Genomic DNA, 24,777 nt, shown 5'->3' on the forward strand with positions numbered 1-24,777 from the left:
GTTTTCCTGGGTGCAGCAAACCTCAGGAGCATCAGAATCCCTGTGGGATGATCCAGGACTGGACCTGCACCATGGATGAGATTTGGATTTCCCCATTTTACCAATCCCTGGATAGATTAAATTCTTTAGGAGCAAGTCTTGCTCTGTCCAGACATAGAAGGAGCACAAGGAAGAACAATTTTCATCTCCAGCTAATTTTCAATTATCCAAAATTCCAAATCTGCCTAATTTTCATCTGGGCAGCACAAAGACTCTGTAGTAACATCTGCTCCTGGGAGTAAATCAGGGAGAGGATGATACCAGTGACTCAGTGGATTAACGCCAGTGGAATTAATAACAAGGAAAAATCCTGGTTTTAACAGAATTTATGGTTTAAACCCCTCAATTTAAATAAAATAATGATTTAAAGAAACTGAACAAAAAACCTTGGGGCCACCCACTAACAAGCAGAGCCATAAAATCCATGGAATGTTGAGGGCTTCTGGGAACAATCCCTGGGACAGGTAGGATTGCCTCCCGAACTTGGGGGGCTTTTTCATGTTCCACACAGTCCCTGACAAAGAGCAGCTGGAACACCTGGAGGCCAGATGTGCACAGCTGGACGTGGGCTGCTGCTGCCCATCAAGCCTCAGATTACATCACATTCCAGGTGCTGCACTTCAGGAACGCTTGGAAGGCCAGGCTGGAGCCAGGGAAGTGCAAGCCCAGGGGTTTCTTCCCCATGGAAATGTCGTGTCCCCTCTGCTTGCAACACCAGCCCTCACAGTCCCCTTGACCTGTTTGATGCCAAAATTTGGGAGAGACACCCCCAGAGCAAATCTGGGGAGAGATACTGGCATCCTGGAGCCAGGGAAGTGCAAATCCAGGGATTTCTTCCCCGTGTCTCCTCTGCATGCAATACCCAGCCATCATAGTCCCCTTGGCCCATGCGGTGCCAAATTTGGGGAGAGAGACCCCCCTGAGCAAATTTGGAGAGAGAGACTCCCAGAGCAAATCTAGGGAGAGAGAATCCCAGAATAAATCTGAGGAGTGAGACCTCCAGAGCAAATTTGGGAAGAGAGACCCCCAGAGCAAATCTGGGGAGAGACATTCCCATAGCCAGGAATAATTCCTCTGCATGATTGATGTGATGGGAAGATGAGGTAGGTCCCCTCCACTCTGTGTTTGTACCACCTGAGACCCCAAAAACCCACCAGCACCCGCCTTGGAATTGGTTTATTTTGGGATTTCTCCTCATGGTGCAGCTTCACTGTCTCTCTCCGTGTAAAGGAGCTCAAGGGATTTTAGTTTTCAGTGGATTCATTCCCTGCAAAACATGTGGTCCTTGAGGATAGGACTCTGGGAAGCAAAATGCTGAGTGAGCCTTGGAGATGACTGCTGAAAAAAAAGACCCTTTTTGTGGGCATTTGGAGTAGGAAGGAAAGTTTTCCCTTTGTTGCTGTGGCAAAGAGCCTCCGGGGCAGCTTCCCTGAGGCACAGATGGATTTAATCCTGCTTTTACAGGTATGGAGCTTCACAGAGCATCACAAAAAGCCCCCAGTGGGAAGAATTCCCTGGATTCCCCATCTCCTTGTCCAGTGTCACCATGCCCAGGTTTTGGACTCCCATCCCAGGTGACATTCCCAGGTGTTTGCAGAGGAAAGGATGTTACTCCATCATCATCCCAGCAGTCTTTGAAAAACATGCTCCTGAAGTTCCTTGAAGTCCTTAATCCCAATCCATCCTCCTTTCCTATGACAGCAGGTGATGGTTTTTTAGGATACCTCCCTGGCTCTGAGTAAGGGTGGTGTTTAATCTCCCAGGACTTTGGGAAGAGATTGGACCAGGCCATGTGTCCATCTGGGATTAATCACCACAGCGTCATTAAAGTCAAGGGGCCAAATTCCCACTTGGAATAACCCACCTTCACTCTGCTACAGTCAATAAAGCTGCTCTGATCCTGTTTTATGACAAGAGGAGCCCAACTCTTTAAAATATGTGGGATTGCCCTCGTGCACAGGGATTTATATTTTTATAGGACAAACAATCCTGCTGGGATAAGGAGCACTAGGCACGGAGTGAGGCTCTCTGGGATGTGTGGGGCTGGGGAGAGCATCTCAGGTCATCTCCACTGGCACTTTGGGCACCCTGGATGGGATTGATGCCAGACCTTGTCTCTGGGAATGCTGCTGGTGACTTGGAATTTGAATAGGTTTGCATTGGTTGTCTGCTAGTGCCCTGGGGCTCTTTCCCTCTGTTTTCCATGCTCTGGCAGCCACATCAGCAGGACACAAGCCGGGCAAAAGCCATCCTGGGTCCTGCATCCCTCCTGTGCCATTTCTTCCAGCCTTTACTCCAAGTACCACATACCCTTCTCAGGAAACTTAGAGAACTCCCCATCCACGCAGATGGAATGGCCGTGCTTAGAATCACAGGCTATCCTGAGCTGGAAGGGACTCCCAAGGATCATCCAGTCCAGCTCCTGGCCCTGCCCAGGACACCCCAACAATCCCACCCTGTCCATCAGAGCATTGTCCAAACACTCCCTGAGCTCTGGTACCGGTGCCCTGGAGAGCCTGGTCAGTGCCCGACCACCCTCTGGGGGGAAGAACCTTTCACTGAGATCCAGCCTGAGCCTTAAACCAGGTTTCAAAACCTTAAACCAAGCTCCTTAAAGCCAGGCCTTTAGATTTCATTCTCAGCCCTTTTAGTTGTCGTTCAGGGTAATGAGCCCCTTCCTGCCCCGCCTTGGTGTTTGTGAGCAGCTCTCCCTCCTCTTTCCTTCCTCTCCTCCTTTCCTCACCAGCCTTTTCCAGAGGCTGCCTCTGTTTCCTGGGGGTGTCCAAGCACCTCCTGTGCCAGGCCAGGGGTTGGACTGGATGATCCTTCCAGCTCTGGCTGTTCTCTGCAGCTTTGCCTCAGGAGCCCTCGGGAGCCCTCGGCAGGACGAGGCAAGGCTGGCAGAGGTTTTGGAGTATGCAGAGAAGGGAACTTAGGCTTGACCTTCCAGAAGGGTCACCCGGCTGGCTCTGGGTTTGGCATTTCCATGTGCAGGTGGGGCAGTTCATTCCCTGCTCCAATCTTTTGAGAGTTGGCTTTTTCTTGAGCAAAACTGATGGAGGGGAGCCAGCGTTGGGAAAAAATGTGCTTCTGGCCAAGCTCTGGTGTGTGTTATGACATCCAGGACAAGAGGACGTGGCCTCAAGCTGCACCAGGGGAGGTTTAGGCTGGACATCAGGAGGAATTTCATCATGGAAAGGGTTGTCAGGCTTTGGAATGGGCTGCCAAGGGGCCGTGGGGGTGGAGTCCCCATCCCTGGAGGTGTTCAGGAAACAACTGGAAGTGCCCTCAGTGCTCTGATCTAGTGACTAGCCAAAGGCTGGACTTGATGATCTCAGAGGTCTTTTCCATCCCAAAGGATCCTGTGATTGTGGGAAATTCCTCGGCAGGCTCTGACTGAACAAGTGCTGGATGTTTGTGTTGGTTTGCAGCTCTGCTTGGGCACCTTGGGCTGTGGTGGCTCCTGGGGGTGGGGGGAGAGGAAGGCAACAGAAGAGGGGCTGAGCTGGCCATGGCTGAGACATTTGGTCTGGATTTTTGTGGGTTTGGATGTTGCCATCAGGATCCTGGTCTCCTGAGGAGATGGGAATATCCCACAGGTCCCTGTGCAGGCTCTGAGCAACCCTGAATCACTCCTTTTTCCAAGACTCATCAGCCCATCAGCGTGAGCTTGGCCAGCTGCTTTATGGGCTTTCCTGAAAGTATTCCGGGGCTGATGCCGGGCAGGGGAGCGGGAGAGGGATCCAGCCCTTACTCACAACCTTTTCAGCAACACATTTCCAGCCGGGATGGTGCTCTGAGCTCCCCAGGATGAGTTTCCCAACCCACTGCTCTGCTCCAAGAGCCTCCACTTCCGTAAACCACCCCCCTGCAGCTTTTAATTCCCAATGCAGTGACTATCTAATCAGTTTGAAAATCTTATTTTATTCTGCTTTTATTCTCCCCCAGCTTTCTGTGATGCTTTCCCATAAATAAATGACCCCCTTCACACTTTCCCATCCCACTGCTGGATTTTATGGCTTCACAAGGGGTAAAATGAAGCTGACCACACCCTCGCTGCTGCTTTTCAAAGGGGACAAACAGTCTCACTCCAAGTCCAAACTCTTGGAGGAAGAAACAGGCAGAGATGGAATCCCTCTGCTCGAGGAGCAGATAAGTCATTGTGTCCTTTGCTCCTCTGTGTTTAGTGGGGTATTTAATCACATGCCTCATGTCCAAACGTGGCTTTGGTGGGATTTAGCACATGCTCTGCTGAATCCCTAAAGCCCAGCAAGTGGCTCCCAGGAAGATGATTTGTGTGCAGCACTCGCACAGCAGCCCAGAAATAAAGCTCTGGAAAATTGCCGCGCACTGGCCTTCGGAGCCTCGCCATCCTGCCACAGGCAGACGTGTGCCTTCAGGTTTTTGGGGCCTCAGGGATGAAAGGAGCGGGTTAAGTGGAGATTTTCAAGCCAGTGACTCAGCTCAGCACCAGCTGGCTGGTCTTGTTTAGGTTTGCCAGCTGCAGGCTGGACTCGTTTGAACCTCTGAGCCTGAACTCCGGGAGGTTCCCACTGAGATAATAACCTGAGTTACTGCGGGACTGATGCAATCCCTGCTCTGGGGGGAGGAAGAGGAGCTCTCTTTGCAGCATCTGCTCCAAACAAAGGCTTTGTGCTTTGCCTTTGGCAGTGCTGCTCCTCTGGGAATGTCACGAGCTGTCTGGGATGGGCAGATCTGAGCTGAGCTGGTGCTCCTGGGAATCAGGGGCTTGCTCGGAGGTTGTTGCTGGGTTTCTCTGCTTGGGTTTGCAATAAATCCCACAATGGTTTGGGTTGGAAGGGACCTTTAAACAGCATCTAATCCACACCCCCCTGCCATGGGCAGGGACACATCCCACTAAACCAGCTGAAAACCCAGTCCAACCTGGCCTGGAATGTTTCCAGGGGCAATGGAAACATCTGATTGATGCCAACCTCCTCCTCTGCTCTGTCCAACCGAGCGTTACACGTGGGCTTGTGTTTGCAGCACAGCAAAGTGTTTCTCTACCTGTGATGTTCCCCAGGTTAAATCTGGGTGTGATGTTTGGGGGCTGGGTGATTGAAAAGGAAGGTTTAAAGGCTAATTACGGAATCAGATGGAATGCAGGGAAGGAAAAGGGGAGTTTTGGTCTGTCCTGTCTAGAGAAGTGTGTGGATTAAAATCCCAGAATGGTTTGGGCTGGAAGAGACTTTTAAAGGGGATCTAATCCACGCCCCTGCCATGGGCAGGGACACCTCCCATAAGCCCAGGTTGCTCCAAGTCCTGTTCAGCCTGGCCTTGGACACTTCCAGGGATGAGGAAGTTCTCTATCCATGTACACCCGTCATGCAGCAGTAAATCACTAAATATAGGCGTGCGTGTATAGACATACATGGAACGTTGTAAAGCTGGTGCTCATCCATTAGGGATGATCCAGAGAGATTTGGAGAGAGGCTCCTCTTCCCCCTGACCCTCAGTTCTTAGGAAATGCTCCAGTAGATGTGTTTTTACCACATCCTCACCTGAAAGGTAAGTGGGTTCCTTGAATTAAAGGCTCCCTAAAACCAGCAGTTACTTAAATCAACATCAGTAAATGAGGGAATGAAATGCAGCTTTAGCAAAAGGACTCCAGGAGAGGGGCTGGTTCTTGTGGCTCAATTTTCAATCTTGTGGGACAATTTCCCTTAAGCTGGAAGGCGAAATGGGAATGCTGGGCCACCCTCCTCTCCTGGAAGTGCAGGGATGCGCCCAACAGGAAGCTTAACCTGACATCCCACACGCTTTGGCTGAACAAAGTGATCTCTGCCCTTTCTGTACTTATTTATATTTTCAGTTGCCTGCATAATCTGGCCCTCTAGAAAGTCCCTTCAGGAGGTCACACAGCTGAAATAATAGCTAATGGATTTTTCAGGAATGGTTTGGGACTCATTAAAGACTTTCTGCCTTCCCTTCCAAGTGTTTGCAAGCTGCTCCCCAGCTGGGTAGGGCTGGAATAAGGAAGCTGGCACAAGTGTGCCACGTCCCAGCAGCTCCAGAGACTAAGGAGAACTGCTGGCATTGCTTCTCCATCCAGGGATATCCTTATTCTGCTCCCATCACCTCACTTGGCTGTTTCATCTGTGTTTTGGGCCCTAAGTCCAGTGGAGGAGGCTCTCTGACTTCTCCAGTGTTGAACATCCAAACCATTTCCATCTATGCCCCATTAATCATGAAATGGTTTGGCTTGGAAGGGACCTGAAAGATCTTTGAGCTCCATAAAAAGAACTGAGTTTATTCCTTTCACAGGAGCTGTTCCAGGCTCTGACTTCAGGAATTGGTGGTTCCCCAACTGCTCTGGGGGAATCTGGTCCCCTTTTCCATGTCTGTATGGGCTAGGATGGGATACTTAGTTTTTGGGGACTCCCTGCCTGGCCAGGGCTTCACCTCTGATGAGACCCAGCCAAGTCATCTTGAGGTTGAGGATGGATGCCCCAGGCACAGGAGAGCCAAGGGAATGCCTGTGGTCTAGTCCAAGGATCAGACAAGCCTCTGGAGATGGCCCAGGCCATGCAGGGACAGCTCTGCCCCAACTCATGCCCTCACTTGGACTCCCAGTTGTGCATTTCAAACCTGAAAATGTTGCTTTATCCCTACTTATGTTGGTCTGGTATATTATGGATTTAAGTTTTTCCAAGAGATTCAAAGAGGAACTAAATGCTGAAGGCTCTTGGAGATGAGTGTAGGCTGGAATTCTCAAAAGGATGAAGAAAACTTGGTGACTTTCAGAAAAATCTCAGCTCTGGAGGGGCCCTAAATGTCTTGGGCTTCACCCCTCAGCTCCAGTCTGTCCCTTCCCTAAAAACAGGTCAGAGGAAGGTGGTCCTGGCTGTTGGATGCCGAGTCAAGTGTCACGCTGTGGTGGGAAGTGGGCACTGGACACAGTGAGGGTTCAATAGTTTTATGATGCTTTGGCTCAGTGGGGTCAGACTGTGTCAGTCAGGATCAGACAAAGCCCTGGAAGAGGAGCTGGGAAACCATCTGGGGCAATTCTGACCTCCCTGGAGTTTGGTGGCAGCTGAGAGCTAGGGACATCCCGTGGGAGACCTTGGGCTGCTTCAGCTCAGCTTTGGGTTAAGGTTGGGACCAGGGAAAGTGGGGAAACCTTCCCAGGGTCCCGAAGCCTTTCCTCCTTCCCTCTCTTTTGGGATGTGTTGTGTGAAAAGGGTGTTCCTGGCCCTTTGCTGGGAGGCTTTCTGCTTCCAGCCTGGCTCTGTCTTGACCCTGGTGCTCCCCTTCACCCCATCATCATTCCCACAGCCTCTGGAGGATGCAGTGCTCTGTGATCTGCCCAGCAAAAAATTCCCCCTGTGAACAGGCTCCTCATGTTATCCTGGGGCCTGGGCAGGCTTTGGGATAAATCCCAGCCCGAGCTGCTCATTTCCCAGTCTCCAAGGCCTTTTACTTCCTCTGCTGTTGGTCTCCTGGGCTCCTTCTCCTGCTTCCTCCCCCTCAGCTCCCTTTGTTCTCTCTGGTGCTGTCCTCCGTTGCTTGTCTCTGCTGGGATGATGATCCCAGCTCTTGGATCAGATTCCCTCAGCTTTGAGCTGTGCCTTCTCCCTGTTTTAGGCTCCTCAGCGTCCATCAGGCTGAACTCAACACCAGCAAGGACAGGGAGATGTGAGCAGCTCTCTAAAATATCACTTATGACTCTTATAAAAGCCCCTCCTCACACACAGTTTCAGTGTAATGCCTTATTTCATCAATTAATGTAGTATTTTTAATAGGTTTTATTTTTAACAGGTTGGGTTCTTTTTTTAAATAGGTTTCCACTATTTGGATTTTAGGTGGAAAACTTAAACACATGAACTTGGAGCACAATCCTGTCTCACTTCATGTCTGACATTGTGGGGCTGGAAACTGCCTGGGAATGGGGAGGAACTGAGGGAAAATCACTCCAAGAGGTGTTTGGGTCTGAATTATCCACCAGCTCCCTCTGCCCTGAGTTTTGCATTTGTATGCTGACCAGAAGAGTGACTTTGGGGGTGTTTTTAAAGCATCCCCATCTCTACAAAACCCTTGGTGCTTTGTGACTTAAAGCATGCCTAAATATTTAAGGCAAGCCCGATGTGGGCAGGAAGTGCTTGCTCAGCAGTTTTCCTTTTAATCATTGCAGCTTTTGGGACTCCGAAGCCCCCTTGGCCACTTTGCAGGATTGTGCTTTCATCAGAGACCTTGGGATGGCTCTGGCCCAAGTGAACTCCTCGAGATCCTGGTGCAGAATTCTCCTGGTGGTGCCCTGAGATCAGCAGATCCGGCCTTTCTCTCAACTCCCACTCAGTGCCTCAAATCCCAGGGAAAGCTCCCCTTCCGCTGCTACACCCTCGGCTTTGAAGGCAAAAAAAGGATTCAACAGGATTTTTAGAGAGGGTGGGTTGGTTCAGCCTCCTTCCAAAATTCGCAGGTCTTCCCAAAGCTGTTATTCCAGGCAGTGCCTGCAGTGCCAGCCCTCTCCAGAGCTTCCTTGCCGTTGATCCATAGGCAGACCTGCAGCCAAGCTCATCCTCCTGGGAATGCTCCTGTCTGCAATCCTGCTCCGAGCTCTGCCCCACAGCTGAGATGCCCTTTGCCTTCAACCTGGGGCTTCTAGCCCCGAAAGAACAGCACCCAAACTGCCCGGGGAGAAATAATTTGGGATATAATGCAACTCCAGGGAGTGTCTGGGTGCACCGAGTGGGGGCTGGTGCCTGTTGAACCGGAGTCTTGCTATTGGTTTGAGCTCCGCTTTGTTTTTTCACTGCACAGCCTCTCGCTGCTTGTTTGGGAAGTTGTTCCTCCCCTTCGCTGCCTGGAGCAGATCCCAGAGAGCAGCACATCCTGCTCTTTTCATTATCTGCCCCACTAATGCCTTCTTTTTATTTTTCTCCCTCTCCAGGTCACTTGTTTTGGGTCACTTTATTCTCAGTTCTAACCCCACCGTGGGGTTTTCCAGCTTTGTTGCTTCTGTGGCTCAGGAGGGATGTTTTGTTCTCATTTATTAGTTTTCCTGGCCAGGATACAAAAGGTTAAACACTTTGGAGAAGCTTATTTACAGCTGAGGTAGGTTTCTAAATCAACAGTAGATTGGAGTGACTCACAGAGCTGCTTTAACCTTTTTCCTTCCGTTTTTGTCTCTCTCCACATCTGAAGGGCAACATCTGCAATTTAGATCTCTGGAATGAGAAGCTGTGAAAGGAATATAAATGTGGGTGCTCAGCCTGGCCCTGGTGCAGAGCTGGCTCCCATCTGGCAGTGCCTGGACCCCTCTGGGATCAAAGATCCCCTGGGCACCCTGGGTTTTGAGGAGCTGTGGGGAGACGACCACCAAGGAGGAGGGTCTGGCTGGGCAGGCAAAATCCAGTCTGGTTGTGTGTGGATCCCTTCTTGGCGTGTAGGAGGGTCCTGTCTGGTGGGGAGGTGACAGGGTGGGCACTCTAAAGTATTACAATTTGCTTTTTGGAGGAGAAACTGAGGCACCGAGTTTGCACGGGAAGGTTTTGGGTGGGAGCTGGGAGAAGGTTCCACCTGGTCCCTTCGTTCGGGTGGAGATGAGTGTGCCCAGGGTGGGCTGGGGGTGCAAGGAGAGCAAAGCCCACTGGCCCCATCACGTCAGATGGTACAAAAGAGGTGGCAGCCTTAAAATTAGCCCAGAGGTTCTGGGATAAAGTGTCCCCACAAGGGACACGGGCTGGAAGGAGCTGGGAAGAGCAGGGCCAGCCCCCACATCCTGCGGCACTTTTGCTTCCCACCAAAAACCGGCAGTGGAAAACAGGCTGGAGATGGATGGAGGAGATGGGATACTTCATGAAGCATCACCTCTCATTTTGCTGTCCTTCAAACCCCCCTTTCTGTAGCGTATCACTACAGACCTCCCTTTTCCCTCAGAGCAAAGCAGGGCTGAGACATTTCCACTCCCAAACCGCACCCAAGCCCCTGCATTTCTCCTATTCAGCAGCATTTAGCGACTCCCTTCTAAGGAGCCTGTGGAATCAACCATGTTTTAGGGGTTGGCCCTTTTTGTCCCTAACCCCAATACCTTCATTATGCTCCTCACAGCTCTCCTGTGCAGTTTTTGGGCGTCTCAGCTCCAAGGCTGGGCCACAACTGGGTCTAATCCTAAACTGAGGTGCTGCAGCGCTGAAACCCTGTGGGGACAGCACCTCTGGGGGGCTCAGGTTATTCTCTTGGGCCTCAATCTTTAGATTTTAAAGGAATTTTAGAGGAATCCAGTCCCTCGGCGAAGGCACTTTCTGGCAGACTCAGCAACCCAGCACCTCCTGTGCCTGCAGGGTTAGACCTGACCTGGGAGGCCTGAGAGTCTTTCTGATGTTTAGACCACAAATTACCTTGCTCTCCGAGCCTGCCAGCTCCTGAGGTTTTCCCTAATGAAAGGACTGGGCTGCCTGACCCACTTGGAGTCATCATTTCAAATTTGGGTTGTTTATTGAAGTGGTTGTTGATAAAGGAACAGAGCAAACCTGTGCTTGTTGTGTTTGGAGCTCATCTAATGTCTCCTATTAAGATGAGGGCAGTGCAGCTTTAATCATATTCCTACATAAACACAGCAGAGAAAATCATGAGGTTTCTTTATTAAAAAAAAAAGAGAGTTTTTCTATATAAAAAAAGAGTTTTTCTCTATAGAAAGGCAGCTGTGACTGCAATGTGGTGGAAGCACCTCTGATGCCATGCTCTGGCCCTAAATTAAATACCCTGTTGTCCTGATGATCATTAATGTGGGATGTACTCAGAGCAAAATTCCTTGCACCAGGCAGTGAGGCAGCTCCTGGCTGCTCCCAGATATTCCCTGTGCTCCCTGTTAGACACACACCCCTTGGATGTGACCTCAAACCCACATTATTCTTTATTTGATATAGTTTATCCTGCCCTCTAGTGCCAGGAGATGCTGAGTCAGCAGGAGCTCCTGTGGTTTTCCACCTTTTCCATCAACCAGTTCTCCCTGAGCCTGGGAATCTGCTGCCAGGATGGGGAGAGCTGCTAAATATGGGATGTTTGGGGACTGGGTACCTCAGTGCAGCCTTGGAGCAAAAAACTGGTTCCTTGGAATGATCTTCGGGAGATGTTTGCAAGGAAAATGAGCTTCCTAAGGGAAATGGGAATCCACGTGGCAGGGATGTGAAGGAAGGATTTTGGGAGGTCAGGATGAGCTTAAATTTAAACCCTGAAGCCTGGGAAGTTCTTGGAGAGGGGGGGGATGGATAGGGCAGGGATAACACCTGGAAACAGGTTTCTTGCTTTTCTCCTGAAGAAAAGGAGGATAATTTTCTGTTTCAAAAGGTATCTGGGAGCCTTTTGCTTTGTTACCCTTTGCTGGGAGGGAGAGGAACATCCTCCAGCCATTCCCTGGGATCTGCAGCTCCTCAAATCTCCTCTGAGCTCATCACAACTCCCTCCCTCCTCCTGCTGTGCTTCTCCTGCTCTTTTTAAGACTCCCCCAGACGAGAGTTTTAGGATTTGCAGTGCCAGGCCACCCCTTGATCCCCTCTGTCCTCCGACCTGCTGGAGCTTTTGCCCAATTTCCTGGGTTATTCCAAGCTGTGGGGACTGCCCAGCCCTGGACGGGAGGGGCAAACCCAGCCTTTTTGGGCTGAAAGCAAGGCTGCAGAAAACGGAAAAACAGCCTTGTACAAGCCTCCTCCCTGCCCCCTCATCTCGGATCAGAAGTTGGGGAAGGGGGTGGGGGGAAAACACCACAACCCACAGAGCCCCAGAGGTCACCCCTGGTTCTGCTGGGAGCACTTTGGGGCAGGTTTTGGGGTGGCTTTGTCTCTTTAAGGTGTCTCCCAGAGGGAGGATCAGCCCAATGTGATGTGGCAGCTCTGGTAACTCCTCTTGGCTTCCAGCACAGCCCTTGCTGATCACACAACTTGCTAGTGAAGAAGGTCCAGCTGTCCAGGCCTTGGCAGGGATCCCCACCCTCTGCTCGCTGCCAAATCCTCTCTTTCTTTTTTTTTTTCATTTATTTTTTTTTAAAATATATAATAAATGCTTAGTTTCCTGACAGACTGGGAGTGGAGCAGTCTCCTCTGCCTCCCAGCCCCATGTGATGCCTCCTGGACCTGCAGGAGCCAGGGCTGGTGGTGCTAAATCCCTGTGTGGTGCCAGGATGTTGGCAGCCAGGGAGATGGAGAGCCCACATTCCAGGGCTTCTGTCCTGCTGGGAGGTGCTGGTGGGGGGGATCAGGGTTAAGGGTTGGGGTCCCAGCAGTGCTTGGTTGGGCTGGAGCCTGCCCAAGGGTGGTTTGGCATTCCCAACTGTGGGCATTCCCAGGACATGGCTGGTTCATGTGGACATTGCTCTTTGTTGTACCACCAGGCCAGCAATTTATTCTAGAGTCTCTTCCCTGGTTGTGCCAAACCTTTGGAGCTGGAGGTGCCTCACCAGCCATGTTTGCACCTCAGAGTGCTCAACAGAGCAACTCCAAGTCCCAAATTGTCCCAGCAACCAACCCCCCTGAAAAGCTTCCCGGATTCCTGGCCTGGGCTCTCCAGGAAACCTTCCTCTCCTCACCTCCCTCTTTCAGAAATGACTGAAACCCCCCTTGTTTTGAGATATTTTCACCACGTGGGCCACTTGAAGGATGTGTCTGAACTAAAGAAGAGCTGCAAGGTAGCCTGAGCGCTGCAGTGGGTGAGTAATTCCAGGGGGGTGACCCTATGGATCTCCCATCCAGAAAGAGGGTTTGAATCTTAAAAATAATGCAAATGTGGCTGTAGTTATGTGAAAGGTCGGGTAGCAGCATTTCAAGGAAAGATGAAGGAAAACCAGCACTGGTAAACAAGAATACACTGCCCAGCTGGTGAAATGATGGAATTAGGAAGTGGCTCTGAATGTGTTATAAAACAGGAGGTTTATTTTCTGTAGGAGCAGGGATGAGTGAGCTGATCTAATAAATGTACTTGGGACCTGCCCATGGACCTCAGGCATTGGGGTGTGTGGGGAAACCTTTCTAATTACAGCAGAAAATGAGCCATTAATGACAGAGATGAGAACAACAAACCAATATGAAAAAAGGGGGGTAGATCTGCAGAGTGTCGCATTTAAAGCTGGGCATTTTTATCCCTGATTCTGACATGATTATCCTGAAAATCGGATGATTCTGTGATTATTCCCAGCTAAGGAATAGCTACAGTTTTCCAAGCCACGTCTGTTCCCTCAACAACTTAAAAATATTTACCTTTTGCCACTGGTGGAGAGTGAAAGAAAAATATTTACCTTTTGCCACTCGTTGAGAGTGAAAGTATTGCCTGGTTTACAAAACAGCAGGGCTAGGGAGAAAAACTTTGGGATTAACTAGTGAAAATCAGCGTGTTTTGAGCTCCCCATTCAATGCTGAAAATGCTCCCCTGCATCCCCATCCCTCTGAGCACCCTGGGGGTGCCTGGAATTATATTTTTGGGTCCTTTTGTGGTGCTTTCCACTGCTAATTTCCCTGGCATGAACACGTAAAGCCGTGTACTCCTTACAGCTCGCTCACTGGGTTGGTTGTGTTTTAAATTTCCAAGGGGAAAAGCAAAGGGATGCTTTTATTTCCCTTGCTCTCGAGGTACAAATGGAGATTTGAAGAATTCCAAAAGCCTGAACCACTTCTCTGCCCCAAAATCCAAGTGAAAACTCAGCTCATCCCAGCGAGGAAGGCGAGGAGGACGCGGACGCTCCAGCTCCCTCCTTACAGCCAACCTTGCAAAGCCAGGCAGGATAAAACAGATTATTTAGTGCTGGTGGTCACAGGGATCTATGAAACAACTCTTCTCGTGGCAAAAGATGAAAAAACTCCTGTAAAATACCAGGTTGTTCAGTGCCTAAACAACCCCCTGGAGTGGGAAGGGAACGCGGAGATCGCAGGGACGATTCGTGGCGGCAAAAAGGAACTTGGTGAGCTCCGAAATTTCCTGAGCTCATCAGGCCAAATAATTCGGCAAAATGCAGAAAAATATGCACAAGAGCCATCTTATCTAATGTGTAAAAATACAGATTGATATGTTGTATGCACATTTTTTTTTTTTAAAGACTCTTTTTTTATCTCATCTGGCCTGTTTTTATCGTGTGGTTTTGTGCCCCGGTAACTGGGAAGTTTCCGTGGGGGTGATTCCCAGAGCTGAAAACGCTCTGCTTCCAGGTAGATATTCCTGCACAGGTTCCATTCCCACCCACCCCACGCTGTGGAACCCACTGGTGCCTGTTGGGCGAGCTTGCTTGTGTATTTAGGGGGAAAAAAGACTTAAAAGCACACAAACTGGCCCCAAAAGTGCCTGTGGGATGTAATTTGGGGGCTGTGTGGCTTGAAGGAAGCGTGGGACACTCCCACGAGGGACAGGGAGGCAGGTGCTCAGTTTAAACATATCACAAACCTCTTTTCCCCATCTCAAATCCTTTAATTCTTGGCTCACTGATGCGTTTTGTTGAATTTCCATCCTGAGCATGTCCAGGGTGGGATTTTTGTGCTGCAGGACGAGCATCCAGAGGGCGATGGCACAGGGGTATCAGGATGCTGCTGTTTAGAAGGATCAAACTCCTTTCCTGCCCTCAACAAGGTGGTATATCTTTAATTACCAGTGGCAAGTTCTTTGCTGGGAAGCATCTACCCATTCACTTTTCTTCTGAGCCTACAATCTTATTTTTTTTTCCCTACCATCCCTGTGATTTTCTGAGCTCCCCCTCCCAGCCAGGAATTCCTTCTATCCAGCCTTATCACACAGTGAGATTTCAGCACAGTGGGCATAAAACATGGCATAAGGATCAGTCTGAAATGTGCATTTTTGTGGCTCTGCAAGGTCCCTCTGGCAGATTAATTTTATTAAGAGCTTGCTGTTGGGGACACTGGATGTGGATGTATCAGGGAACCCCCCCAGCCAGCCAAAATGCTGCTTTCTGCATGAAAGCCACTCTCTCCCACCCTACCAAATTTTCCAAGCTGGATTCACTGATTTTTTTTAGCCTCAGTGCAGCCCTGATTCCCCCCCATCTCTCTCTCAGCAGAGCAATTAAGTTTATTTACATTTAAGCACAAACACATGATTTTTAAAGGAGGCCTCAACAGCTAAAACCAAAAGCATAATCAGATAAATTACTGCAGGAGGGGTTTTGGTGGCTAAATTCATCCCAAAGCTAATTCATACATTTTGAAGTGTGTGTCTGGCAGGTCTAATATCTCTAAAGGAAATGGTGAAGCTGCTTCTTGGGGGTGGCAGCAAAACTATCTTATTAGGAATTCAATTAAAGCTAGTTTAGGCTCACTGGACCTCTTCCAGTAAATATATATCAAGCTGAACCAGTGGACATCTGTCTCTTCTCTTCCCCCCACCCTCCTCCTTTTTCTCTTTTCCAAGCTGTGGTTAAAGGATGGAGAAGAAAAGCTGGGAGAAGAGGGAGCTTTGAGTTCCCCATGCAGAGCAGGAGGGTTGTTTTCTGTTTGGGTGCCTGACCACTCTTGGGATCTGTGGGACAATGGGTCTGCCCGCAAAACAAAGCCCAAATCACCCAAGGTTCACAAAGGAAGCTCATGGCAGAGGTCTGGGGGTGCCCGGTGCCCCTTTCCCAGGTGGATCCCGGTGAGGAATCCGTGCCACATTTCCCAGTTTCGTTTTGGAGGGTTAAATCCAAACAGCTTTTCCTCCCCCCCACCCGAAAGGCTCGGACCTCGGGGAGGATCATCGGGACAAGTCAGGGATCTAAAAGGCCACTCTGTCAGCAAAAGGGCTGAGCAGTTGTTGGTGCTTATTGAATATTTTTATGGAAGTGGAAACAAAAACCTCGCTGTCCCATTTACACCCTCCTCCAGCACAAACCCGTCTCCAGGTTCCTGCTGCTGCTTCCCTTGGTGTGATAAAGACTGAGTTATTTTTACCCCCTTTCCCAAGGGAAAACCCTCCTTATTGCTAAAACCCCAAAACCTCGCACTCTCGGGGTGACAGGTCACGGATAAAATTCACAGGGGGATCTTCTATTTTACCAGTCAAGCCCCCAAAATTCCCTGCTTTCAGGCAGGAGGAGAAGCACATCCCGAAGGGCTGCCAGAGCCCCGATTCCCACCTCTTTGCAGGAGGAGGACAAGGGAACTGCGCAGCTGCCACCGGGTTAAAAACCCCACCAGCAGGCACCTCATCCCGCTGTTTTTCATCCCACTGGTTCCCGGGTCCAGCATGGAAGTGGTTAAAGTGATGGGTAAGGGCTGCCCCGCTTTGATTTATTGGCTAGCTGAGTTAATTTGCTATTTGTGTGTGATTAGTTGTTGTTGCTGAGTGGTCATCTTCCCCAGCTACAAATCTAATTAAACTCCGGGCTGTCTGCTCTTGGGTCTGATTTTATTTTATCTTTTTTTTTTTTTTTTTAAATCGCTGGCAAATATTTCTGCTGTTTTAATTCTTGAGAACTAATCATTAATTAGCACGAGGCTGCTGGAGGGTTTCTTGGGTTTTCCTCACTTCCAAATTTGCCTGAAGAAGTAAATGAGGAGCAGTGGGGACTCCCCAGCCCGCTGAGGTGTCTGGTGGGATCAGCAGAGAGCAAGGAACAGCTTTTTTTTCCCCTTCCCAATTTTCTGCAAAGCCTGGGGAGGGGGTTAAAAAGCTCCCTGGAATATCTGCTTCCCCCAGTCCCCTGATGACATGTCGAGCTCGCCGTGTTTCGGGGTTGTGGTGCCGTCCCTTTCCACGTTCGTGGCTTCATCCCACCATTCCTACGGCTCCAAAGCAGGACATAAATTCTGGAGTTTTCGGGCTTGGAGGTTTCAAAGTCGTGCTGAACCACATGGAAATGATTCTCAGGGCTACAGCTATAAAATTAATTATGTTGCTGGGGGGGAAAAGTGACATGAAATGTCCCCACAAGAGATTTCGGCGGCGGTTCCAGGATCTGTCCCAGCTCTGTAAGAGCCCGCTGTGATCTCCAGGGCTCGTTTATCATCGCTACCTAGAACTCCATGAAATATGCCCCCCAAAAAGCACTAAAGGCAGGAATGTGAAGGGAGGTTGCAAAGGAGAAGCGTTTCGATCTTTCCCTTTGTTTTCACGAGGATGCTTTGAAAAGCAGAGCTCCTCTGCGGAGCCGAGCGGGTGCGAGGATGACTAATTTGGAGACAAATTAGGTCTACTTAGCCCAAATGTCTGCCTTGAATGTTCCCTTAATGACCCTTCAACGCACATCTCTCCCGATAGGACTTTCTACCGCAGCCCTGCCTCGGGCAAATTAAGCAACAACATGTTTTTACCGCTTTTTCTAAGCGGTCCTTTGGTTTTGATTCAACTTTTTCCCTTCCCCGTGCGTGTCTCCAGCTCTTTCTGATGGTAATTCATTTATTTGTGTCCGGGCCAAGGCCGATTTGTCTTTTTGCGTGTCTCCTTCTCCGGAGCATTTTCCTTGCACCCTGTTTTTCAAAGATCCCTGAGCCTGAGCGTTTTTTTGGCTGACTCGCAGCGTGGTTGGTGTCTGCTGGGTAACAGATTTATCCTTTCCCAGGGAACGACACGAACGTAAACAGAGGCTCCAAAATGCCTTTTGCTGGGCTTTTAAATGCGCTGAGATGAAAACCCCCCGCTACAAGCCCATTAATGTAAATACCAAACTTTACAATCCTTCCTGTCAAGGAAACTTATTTACATTTTTTGAAGGATGCGTCGAAAAAAAAATAGGGCTTTTGGGACAAAAAGGGCTTAGTTCCAGTGTCACTACACCCCCAGCTCACTGTGCTGCTCTCAGATACTCTAGAATTAGGTTTTGTTCCCAGGGCCAGCAGAGATAACATCTGTTTGCTTCTTTAAGGAGAAAATGAAATAGGATGCTGGTGTTTTATACTGGAAGCAGCCCTGGAAGCCTGAAGGGGCTGCGGATCGAGCACACACGTTGCATGTGGCTTCTCCAGCAGGGAAAAGATGGGAAAGGTGTTATTAATGCCGATGCCAGCCCAGGGGAGGCAGAGTGTTCATCCCCAGCGAGGGGGGTGGTGGCAAACTGGTCTTACTGGTGCGGGGGTTAGAGCTTCGTTGCCCTTTACCCTTTGCTCGTGGTCCTGACATCCCAGCTTTTCCCTGCTACCAGGAAACTTAATGTCTTTTTTTCCGAGTGGGTGTTTTTTTTTTTTTTTTCAGTTTAGAACATCTCGAACGTTTTGAAAGCGAAAGAGGGAAGTGGCTGCGAGGGGAAGGGGCGCAGGTGCCTCCAGGAGGATGGGCAGGTTTTGGGGGTGGGAGGGAGGAAGGCTCAGCTCAAACATCCCATTGCAGCCCTTGAAGTGCAAAGCTGCGCCTGTTTCTCCTGAAACTCCAGGAGTGAGCTGTCTGGAATTCCGTGGAGCAGAACAGGAAAAGCTCTCATGGCCAGAGGAGCGACCTGCTGGCGCTCGCAGGGGCCAGGTGGCATTTTCCCAGTTCCCAAGGCTCTGATTTTCCAATCAAAAAGCTCCTCTGCTTTTTATTTCACTCGCAGACCAAGAGGAATGACTGTTCCTCCGAGGGAAAAAACCTTTCCTTGCTTATGTCTCCCTAAAACCAAGGGAAAAGGGAGGGTGGCAACCCAGTCTGACCCGTGCTCATTCATGCTCCTTACTCCCTAGGAAAGGCAGGAGCCGATCCTGAATTCAGACAGCAGATCCTGAATTCAGACAGCTCATTCATGCTCCCTACTCCCCAGGAAAGGCAGGAGCTGACCCTAGATTCAGACAGGAATTTTGCCTGTCGAGGTTGCATTTGCTCCCGCGTTATCCGTGAAAACTCCTCTGACCAGGACAGCCCCGTGCCAAAGTCCCTGTCCCCCCCACCCAACTGAGTTTCCCTGTTTCAGGGCACTCCTGGAGGCTCTTGGAGTGCTTTTGGCCCTGCTGGCAGAGGGGGTTCATGTGGCCACAAGCGCTCGAATTTGACACCGCTCCGCACCAGGCCATTTGTCAACAGCGTTTTCAACAGTTCAACCGCACGCGTGTTCCCGCTCACACAGCCACGGGAGAGGGGGGAACTTCGGCAGCTGGGGAAAACGACCCCTGGAGCAAAAACCGCCTCGGAACACCAAGCTGGAAGTTGGGTTATGGCGGGTTCCCCTTCCCTCAAAATCAACCCCAAAACGTGCCAGGGTTTAGTTCTAATTCGTGGGGTTTTTTTCGCTCGGTTCGTAATTTCGCTCCCATCTAAAATCTGCCCCGTCAGAACGATCTCGACAGTCATTGAAGCCACGATTCTTTTCAAATCTAGTTTTCAAAAGCAGGTTTTGCTCTGTCCTGTGTGTCAGGAGTGGTTGGACGTTAGATAACAGATTTTTCAAGCCATCCTTGGCTTAATGGCAACACATCATTTGGGAAACAACAGAATAAATGCATTGTCCCAGCCCAGCACTTTGCTACTCAGCCAATCTAAACTGCTGAAGAAATATGTGTTTAGGACATTTTACATCTGTTTTTGACAAGAAGCCTGGGTTTTTGCGTGTGGTTTTTTTTTTTTTTTTTTTTAAGTCTGGTTGCTGCAGTTTTTTAGCCAGATTAGCACGGGAAAAGGCACTCTGGTTTATAAACCAGGCTTAGCTTGATAAAAACCCACTCGACTTGGGTTTTTTGCAGATGAAACGAGGGCACGGCGGGCAAAAAATAAGAACCTGGCAATAGCCATAAACCCCACGACAGCAGAGTCACCTATTTAGATAAATGTTATCCACAGGCAGCTTGTGCAGTGGGTAGAATAACTAATTTTGAGACAGACTAACATTTTGGGGGCCCCAAAGGTCCACCATAAGGTGGACACCTTAACTGTGGCAAATCCCAAGCCATCTCGGGATGTGAGTGAAACATTTACTTGCAGTGGTTTCTCGAATGGTTTGAAGGCTGTTTTACACCCCTAAGTCCTGGCTGAACGTTTTTCTTCAGCCTTTTTAAAGCAGGTACTGCAGTTGCATCAAGTTTTTTTGCCCGGGGTTTATTTTGTGTTTGTTTAAACCGGCCGATTGTTGCTGCTCAAACAGCGATGGATTTGTCCCTTTAAAAAAGCCCCACCAATGGGCTGGGTTAAACTTTTCAGTTCTCCACATGATGAAATTATTTCATTTTTGCATTGCCAGGGTGGCGGGGGAAATTTCCCTTTGGAGTGTTTGCTTGGTGAAATGGGCTCGTGGGCTCTGGTTTATGTTCTGAGCCCAGACAGCAAAGCCCGGCTGACACAAGGCAGAGCTGCTCTGCTTAATTAGCTGGAGATGAGGGTGTTATTAAAAGCCTTTCCCCCCCCCTCCTTTCTTACTGTTTATTCCTCCCTCCCTGAATATTACAAAGGCAGCTGAAGAGGAAGTACTTTTCTGCTAATGGAAAACCACGAGGAAGAATTTAGCGAGGAGAGTAAATAAGAAACTCCGTCCGACACCAGCCGTCGCTTCACTGGGGCACTTTGGGGAAGGGAAACCGGACAAATCCAAAAATTTAACGAAGTTTCTTCTATCTTTGGTTGCTTTTTGTTGTGTGAGGGGGAAGGGGCACAGCCCAGGGTTGCAGCTGACATCTGCTACTCGTTTCTTTTAAGAGAAACGCAACCTAGGGCGAACTCATCGCCGAGCCCCGCGTGGCTCCCGGTCCCCCCAGCCGGGAGAGGATGTGGCCACTGCAGGACTCAACACTGGGTTTTTTGGGGTGCAGGCACCCCTGGAATATGGCAGCAACTGTTTCAGATCCGTCCCCTCGTCAGACTCTCGTGCTGATCACCTTTCCCTCTCCAAACCCTTCCCCGAGGCAGTGCTTTCTGGCAAATCTCACGCGGCGACATTTTCCCCCTCTGTCCCTCATCATCCAACTCTCCACACCGGTCCCCTCTCGCTTCCCCATCCCCACAGAGCAAAACCACGCTGATTTTAATTTACTTTTCTCGCCCCAAACGGGGCAGGTCTCATTTTTGCCCGCCTGGAAGTTTCGCGGGCGCAGAGGGGAGCGGGAGGGACCGACACAAACCAACCCCTTCGCCCCCCGGCACCCCCGTGCCACACCATCCACGCCAGCCATCCCCAGGGCTGGGGAAGGGCCAAAACCACACAGAGCATCATCCAGGAGAAGAGAAACAGGTACCTACCCCGGGGGCAGCCGGTGGCTAGTGGGAGGCCGACATGGACCACGCTCCCTCCATCCTCCACACGGAGAAGGCATAACTGAGCCTCTCGTGAGCCACGTAACTGCAGCTCGTCATCTTACTGTCCATCTCGTCGCTCTGTAGCACCTGGTAGAGGAAGTCTATGTACCTTGCTGCCAGCTTGAGGGTCTGGATTTTACTCAGTTTGTCCGAGGGCAGCGTGGGGATGATTTTCCTCAAGGCGGCAAACGCTTCGTTGAGCGACTGAGTCCTCTGCCTCTCTCTGACGTTGGCCAGGATCCTCTGGCTCTGCAGTTCTTCGTAGGATTGGGAGCTGGGACTGGACTTCTTCCCCCTCTTGCCTGGGTTGGGGCTGCCATCTTCGCTGGACTTCTTACTGTATCTTCTCTTCCTGCCAAATCTCTTTGGCTGCCTTTCCAGCTCCTCTTCACTGGTCCCCAAGCTATCCACTGGGGAAACAGGAGAACTGGAGCTTTCTTCCATGCTTTCTGCAAGAAGAGGAGGGGAAGAGCTTTTCCCCCCCTCCTTATGTTATGTGAGTGTGTGTGTGTCTTAAATGTGCTTTAAATTCCTGAGACAGATCCTTTGGAAAAAACAGGAGGACTCTTTTTCTCTCTCTTTTTTTTCCCCTTTTTTTTTTTTTTTTTTTTTTTTTTGGTTGACCAAACGTTTTCCAGGTTGCTCGAAGGGCTCTTATTTCAAGGACCGGGGTTGTGCAAAAAAATTGAGGTCTCGGAGAGAGGAAGTTATTCTAACTTTTTGGAAACTTTAGCTGAGCTCAGTTGCTAAATAGTTGTCAGAAGTGAGGGAGGTGCGGGGCTCCCTCCTGATTGGCCACTCAGGTCGGTGGGAGGAAGGCTTTTCCCCTGCTAAACTTTCACAGTTTTATGTTACACTTAACTAAAATCTTGGGAATGCACCTCGAATAAAAGATAGCTGGCCTGTGCCACCCCCTGCCCCCGGAGATGCTGAATCTGCAGGACCCTTCCAGCACAGCCTCCCCCTCCCCCCCAAGGGTTTTTGGGGTGCTGATCTGCCTCCTTGTTCTCCCAATGGTCCCATTCCCAGATCTGTGGCCAGGCTGCAGCGGTTCCTTGCCCAAATCAGGGTGCAGAGTGTGCCCCGTTTTTGCAGGACGGGGCCCCAGTTTTACAGAATAGGGCCCTATTTTGCACCCTTAGGGGCCCTATTTTGCACCCCTGGGTGCTGGGGGTCTTGCAAACCCCCTGTCCTGTGGGGATGGGGTGAGGATCTGCCTCCAGGTCCCACAGGGTGACCTCGGAGTGGCAAAAGCTCCCTGGACACGTGCTCTGGGCTGTGAAAAGGGTGGAAGTTTGGGGCCAGGTGGGCAAAACCCCTTCAAGGCTCTACTTGTGGGGGGCAAGAAAAGATCCTCCTGGACTAATCCAACCCAAAATATGGATCAGCTGGAAATGGCTTGTGGAAAACCCCACGGAGATTCCCTTGGAGAGGCGATGCTGGCCCTGCACCCCATCTCCCTTTTCTCCCCAGTTCCCCCCCCCCTTCCATTAAATACTAAACAGGGAATTTTAGGGAATCAGGAGCCGAGGTAGGTAGGAGGACATTTTTTCCTCCAGAATATCCTGCTGTTGAATTTGTGATATCCCAGAGCATAAAAATCATGGGAGCGGGATTTTTGATCCATCAAAAAAGAAGAGGACGTGTCTGTTTTCCCTCTCCATCACACCGTGGGGGGAAAATGTGGGAAAACTCTGCTTCCTTCTGTGGAGTTAAGGCAGAGCAAAATCAGATTTGGACCCCTGATTTCAGTCACAGCCCAAATTGCAGGAACAGGCGCATTCCTGAGCAGCAAAGATCATGTTTTCAACCCGGAGCAGGGAAATAAAATAACCCAATAATAATAAAAAGGAACAAGACAAAAGAAACTCGTAAAACGGAGCTGTTGTATCAGAAGAGTTAGTTTGGAGTGGCTTTCTTTTGCAAAGTTTTCCAGTAGGTATCAACACTCATTAATGGAAAAAATAATGTGTGGTTTGATTGGAAAGTGTTCCTCGGTAGGAGAAGGAATTTTTGGCTTGCCTGGGGCTGACTCCACTACTGTAGGTAATGTTTATAGTGGAAAGACTTCCCCAGGCAGCCCCCGGGGACAGGCTGTGTTTGCTTTCCAGAGGAAAGGTTTTCAGGTGCAGCACAGAAGTCAGAAAGCGAGGCAGTTCTGCAAATAGATCCTAATCCAATTTAAGACCCCAGCGAGTCGGGCAGGACGGGTGTCACTCCCCAGATCCCGCTTTCCAGAGGGTTTGGGGCTGCTGGACAGGTCCGAGGGGTGACCCTGCGTCCAAGACCTGGAATTCCATGAGTACCAGTGGGCTGGGATGGTGTCCACCAGCCCCCCGGGCCCCAGGGCAGATATGACCCGTTGTGAGGGGTACTTGCTTTGTGCCAGAGGTATTTAGGAGTCTCCTCAGTGCGTGGAATCATTTCCAAGTCTTAAGGGAAGCCGGAGGGGCACCTTTCTGGCTGCAAGGAGCCCGGTTTTCCAAGCAAACAAGCTTCCAGGACCGTGTTTCCGGTGGGTTTCAAGGGATATGTGAGCATGGGAAGACAGGTGGGATGTGGGGCTGAGCACCTGGAGTGCCCTGCCCCAATGAGGTGCCTGGAAAAGGCTGCTCGGGAAGGAAGCAGGGATTTGTTGAGCTGTTTGAGAGCACCAGGAGCAAGGGAAGCAGATCCCAGTCTGGGAGAGCTGCTGTTGCTGCCTCTCCTCTCCCTCCGCTCTGCCAACATTCTGCATCTTTTTATGGCCCTGCCACGACCACCAAAAGCAGGGCTTGATTTCCCAGGGAGCGAGGTGCTTCCATGGGGTGGGATTGACCCTTCCAGGGGTTGGAGATGGAGGTGGACTGTGGGCATGGACTTCAAAGCGCCCCGTTCTCAGCTGGAACACGGGTTGTGCCTTTGGGATAAGCACTGGGCCCATCCCATGTAAGCAGGACACACAGAGCTCCGGGACATCACCCTGGAGCCGTGATGGGAAAAGGATGTGGCCACGTGGCGTGATCCGGGTCCAGCCGAGCGAGCGCCTGCCGCTCCTGGAGCTCTGGGGACGCGCCTCTCTGGGCTGAGTGTCCTCTACACTAAATAAATACTATTAAATTAATCAATGAAATAAAGGAATGAGACGAATGAATGAAAGAAATAAACGAAATAAATGAACACATCAAAGAAACCCTGCCCAGCTCCTGAGAACGACACCGTTTGCACGATGGAGCGAGGCAGGATTTCCCCCTCGGGGGCTTGTTGCTGTGTAACCTCTGCAAGTGCAAAGCTTTTTAGTTTTTAGTATCAGGCAGGATTCATTAAGGGGAAATTTATGGTGGGACTTGGCTGGGGTGTGATTCTGGAGCCTCGGAGCCCGGGGCCGTGTGTGTGTGTGTGTGTGTGTCCGAGTCCCCCAGCAGAGCTCGGTGCCAGAGCCGAGCGCCGTGTTGACAAAAGTGCAAATATCTTCCCCGGAGCAGAGCAGAGGCACGGGCCACGTGTGCGCAGCCCCTGCTGAAACGTGAGCCGGCCCTCCTGGAGGAACAGGGAATTCGGGGAGGTTTGTGGGGGAGGCAGGAGCGCGGAGGTACCGCCGGCGAAGGAGGGTGGGGTGGGCGCATCCTTCCCGCCACC

At 50.4% G+C, this 24,777-nt stretch overlaps 1 protein-coding gene across 2 annotated transcripts in view; it reads right to left on the bottom strand.

The window, feature by feature from the left end:
• Nucleotides 1-21,782, bottom strand: part of TWIST2 (twist family bHLH transcription factor 2) — a 30,940-nt gene extending 9,158 nt beyond the window's left edge. The window contains exons 1-2 of one of the 2 annotated variants that reach the window (XM_027667839.1): nt 21,103-21,782; nt 5,476-5,561 (exon numbers count right to left, since the gene is read on the bottom strand). In XM_027667839.1, the coding sequence (XP_027523640.1) occupies nt 21,121-21,603 (483 nt within the window). In that variant the 5' untranslated portion in view covers nt 21,604-21,782 and the 3' untranslated portion in view covers nt 5,476-5,561; nt 21,103-21,120. Of the gene's footprint in view, nt 1-5,475; nt 5,562-21,102 lie in introns of those variants that run through there. The other variant, XM_027667838.1, reaches the window with a different exon arrangement.
• Nucleotides 21,783-24,777: the final 2,995 nt, after the last annotated feature.

The sequence above is a fragment of the Corapipo altera genome, unplaced genomic scaffold (genome assembly GCF_003945725.1).
Source record: "Corapipo altera isolate COAL_440 unplaced genomic scaffold, ASM394572v1 354, whole genome shotgun sequence".
Taxonomy (NCBI): Eukaryota; Metazoa; Chordata; class Aves; order Passeriformes; family Pipridae; genus Corapipo; species Corapipo altera.